Below are 4164 nucleotides of genomic sequence, written 5' to 3'. Positions count from 1 at the left end.
TAACCTAGCCAAACTGTTTGTCATCAAAATGTAACATATACAGTGCTTTCGATGAGAATGACATCGTCACAATTTAAAATTTCCTGCATCTTGTTTGACAAGCAAAATCATAAGAAAAGAGAAAATTTGGAAAGACGTTAAGAAACGACATGAAGTACTTGGAGCTAACAATAGATCTGGTGTAAAACCGAGCGTAATAGCATTTTAAAATTCATACTGTCGACTTCACTTAATGGGATAAGTCATTGTTGTTGTATGGTTTGACAAGCAAAACAAGTAAAAAATATAAAAGAAAAGGTTGATAGCATCTGTTACGTAAGAGATATATAATATTTCAAACCCTTATTTTCCTGCCCCATTTTTCCTGGTTCGAGTCAGAAAAATTATTTTGATGGTTAATTAAAGACTTCGAAGTCGAGCTAATATTGAAAAATTTCATGAAGGTGTTTTCCACAAGATTATAGCCGCCAGCCACCGTATCCATTAACAGCACCTAATTATCTTCCAGCAGTGTCTCTAAAAGTTTATCAAGATGAAAACTTTGCTCCATTTCTTTCTAGTTTTAATGACTGTTAAGTTGATCCACCTCTGTGTTAATGTCATCCCAGTTCACAGCCAATGTCTTCAAGATGAGAAACTTGCATTGCTCCATTTCAAACAAAGCCTTGTATTTGATCCTTCCATTTCCTCTAAGCTCGTATCGTGGAATTCAAGCATTGACTGCTGTTCTTGGGCTGGTCTTAGTTGCAGTGATGGACGTGTCGTTGGTCTTGACATCAGTGGTGAATGTATCTCAGGCAACATTGGCAATTCAAGCAGCCTCTTTGATCTTCAACATCTTCAAAACCTCAATTTGGCCGACAATGAAGTTGGTTATGGCTCTGAAATTCCATCTGCAATTGGAAAGCTTACCAATTTGAGCTATCTAAACTTGTCTAATACTGCTTATTCCGGGCAAATTCCCATTGAGATTTCACATTTGACAAGGTTGGAAATTCTTGATTTATCTACCTTTTACTTTCCAGGAAATCCTTCACTGAATCTTGAGAATCCGAATTTGATTGTGCTCATTCGGAAGTTTTCTGAGCTTGTTGAACTTCATCTAGATGGCGTAAGGATATCAGAACAGGGGAGCAATTGGTGCCAAGCGATATCGTCTTCACTCCCAAACTTGAGAGTGTTGAGCTTATCAGCTTGTAATCTTTCAGGCCCTATTGATAGTTCATTACTGAAGCTTCAATCACTCTCAGTTGTTCGGATAGAGAACAATAATCTGTCTACTCAAGTTCCGGAATTCTTCTCAAAGTTCAAAAATTTGACTTCCTTGCTCCTCATGAATTCTGGATTATATGGTACATTTCCGGAGAAGATCTTCCTCGTACCTACACTACAGAGTATTGACTTATCTGGTAATCCGCAGCTTCAAGGATCCTTACCAGAATTTCCGAAGAGTGGATCTTTTCAATCCCTGGTTCTCAATGGGGCAAATTTTTCGGGCCAGTTGCTTCCAAACTCTATTGGCAACCTCAAACTGCTGTCCAACGTTGATGTTTCAACTTGCAATTTCATTGGGTCAATCCCGAGATCAATGGAAGACCTTACACAGTTGGTTTATTTGGACTTGTCGAGAAACCAGTTCAACGGTTCAATTCCATCCTTCAGTATGGCAAAGCATCTGACCATAATAAATCTTTCTTACAATCAGCTAACAGGTCAGATTAATTCCTCTCACTGGGAAAACCTTACTAATCTGGTGAACCTCGATTTGCGACACAATCTACTTGATGGGACTATTCCACCTTCTGTGTTTTCGCTTCCCTTGCTGCAAAAGTTACAGCTTTCCAACAATCACTTCTCTGGTCAGTTGCCTGAATTTGGAAATATTTGTACCCTATACAACCTTGAATTGAGCAGCAACAGTTTGGAAGGTCCTCTACCTGTGTCCATCTTTAATCTACGAGAGCTTAGAATACTCTCACTTTCTTCAAACAACTTCACTGGCTCTTTCCTTCTGAATAATATTCAGCAGCTGAAAAATCTCTCAAGTCTTGATCTTTCATGCAATAGCTTGTCTATTAATTACAATCACACCAATTCCTCTCATTCTTCATTTCCGAAAATTACCACATTGAAGTTAGCTTCTGGCAATTTGAGAAGAATCCCAGGTTTTTTGAGAAATCAATCAACATTAAGCACTTTGGACCTATCAGAAAACCAGATTCATGGTGAGATACCCAACTGGATTTGGAGAATCAGTAATCTTGTTCAACTAAATCTTTCTTGCAACTCTCTGGTAACTCTACAAGGTCCTTTCCTCAATCTTACTTCTACTTTGTCTCTGCTTGACCTTCATTCCAACCAGCTTCAGGGACAAATCCCAATGCTTCCACAATTGGCCACTTATCTGGATTACTCAAGAAATAATTTCAGCTCAAGCATTCCGGCTGACATTGGTGATTTCCTTACGTACACTATGTTCTTCTCTTTTTCAAGCAACAAGTTAAATGGAAGCATTCCAGAATCAATGTGCAACAAACCATATCTTCAGGTTCTTGATTTGTCCAATAATTCTCTAAGTGGCCCGATTCCCCAGTGCTTGACTGCGATGAGCCGGACACTGGCAGTACTTAATTTAAGGGGAAACAAACTTTCTGGCACTCTTCCAGATAATTTTCCTCAGCCCTGCAGTCTACAAACTCTAGACCTCAATGGCAATGTGATTGGTGGTCAGTTCCCAAAATCTCTAGCCAATTGCACAATGTTAGAGGTGTTAAACCTGGGAAACAATCAGATAACAGATGTCTTTCCGTGCTTACTGAAGAGCATATCCAGCTTGCGTGTACTTGTCTTGCGCTGCAACAAACTTTATGATCGCATTGAATGCCTCAAAACCAACAGTGCCTGGACAAAGCTTCAAATTATTGACATAGCTCGCAATAATTTTATTGGCGAAATACCAGGAAGTTTTTTGAAAACATGGCAAGCAATGATGGCTGACGAAGATGGTGCCATGTCAAAGATTAATCACCTCCGATTTCAAGTTCTTGAGTTCGAGCAGGTGTACTATCAGGATGCTATAACAGTTACCAGTAAAGGTCTGCAAATGGAGTTGGTAAAGATTCTAACTGTTTTCACCTTGATTGACATCTCATGCAACAAGTTTAGTGGATCAATACCTGAGGATATGGGAGAACTGAAATCCCTCTATGGCCTCAACTTGTCCAGTAATGCTCTCACCGGCTCAATCCCATCGTTATTAGGCAACCTACGACAACTTGAATCGTTAGACCTTTCGAACAACAGATTGAGCGGAACAATTCCATCAGAGTTTTCCAAACTTAATTTCCTCTCATTCCTGAATCTCTCGAACAATCGACTAGTCGGGAAGATTCCAACCGGCACTCAGATTCAGTCTTTTTCAGCAGATTCCTTCGTAGGCAATAAAGGATTATATGGGCCACCGTTATCGCTAGGTAACATAGATGACGGATCAGCAAGGTTGTCACCAACATTAGAAGGCAAAGATTCAAATTCTACGCACGGAATTGAATGGGATCTGATTGGTGCTGAAGTTGGATTTATTGTTGGCTTTGGAATTGCTACTGGATCACTTGCGTTTTGCAAGAGGTGGAGTAAATGGTATTACAAAACCATGTATAAAATCCTTGCTAAGATATTCCCTCAGCTGGAGGAAAGATTTGGCCCTCATCGAAGACATGTTCACATACACCAAGGCTGCACCCGTTGAAATGATATCGAAGAGCAATACACCGTGCTCTGCAGTAACATTTTCTCTTTGAAATGTTTTGTATTATGAGTTGTGAAGTTCCAGCAAACAGGATTGAACCCTGTCGAAAGACACGGTTCGAGGCACAACCTTCTGTTAACTTGAGTCGTTAAGAATATATATTGTAAGAATCATTGGAGACATTGTAGGAGTCTTTTATTAGGAAGGAAATATGTTGTGTTTATAGTTTTCCTTGTAAGACAAGGTTTGTGTGTGTATATATTGTACAGCTTTAGTGAATAATAAATAAGAAAGTATTTTGGGTGTACAATTCTACTTAGCATCGAGAGCTAGGTCTAAAGAAAACCTAACGTACCACCGTGCCGCTGCTGCTCAGAATCTGCAGGGGCTATATTGTTTCCGCCCTTGCCGTTCCA

The 4164-nt window shown here is 39.7% G+C and overlaps 1 protein-coding gene across 1 annotated transcript; it reads left to right on the top strand.

Moving 5' to 3' along the window:
* The first annotated feature begins 565 nt into the window (after positions 1-565).
* Positions 566-3748, top strand: LOC126592293 (receptor-like protein 7). The gene is made up of 2 exons (XM_050258000.1): positions 566-1643; positions 1713-3748. Exons 1-2 carry the CDS (start codon positions 566-568, stop codon positions 3746-3748), a joined length of 3114 nt encoding a protein of 1037 aa, XP_050113957.1.
* The last annotated feature ends 416 nt before the right edge of the window (positions 3749-4164 follow it).

The sequence above is a fragment of the Malus sylvestris genome, chromosome 12 (genome assembly GCF_916048215.2).
Source record: "Malus sylvestris chromosome 12, drMalSylv7.2, whole genome shotgun sequence".
NCBI lineage: Eukaryota > Viridiplantae > Streptophyta > Magnoliopsida > Rosales > Rosaceae > Malus > Malus sylvestris.
The sequence above is the reverse complement of the archived record's forward strand: the minus strand, read 5'-3'. Positions and strand labels throughout refer to the sequence as shown.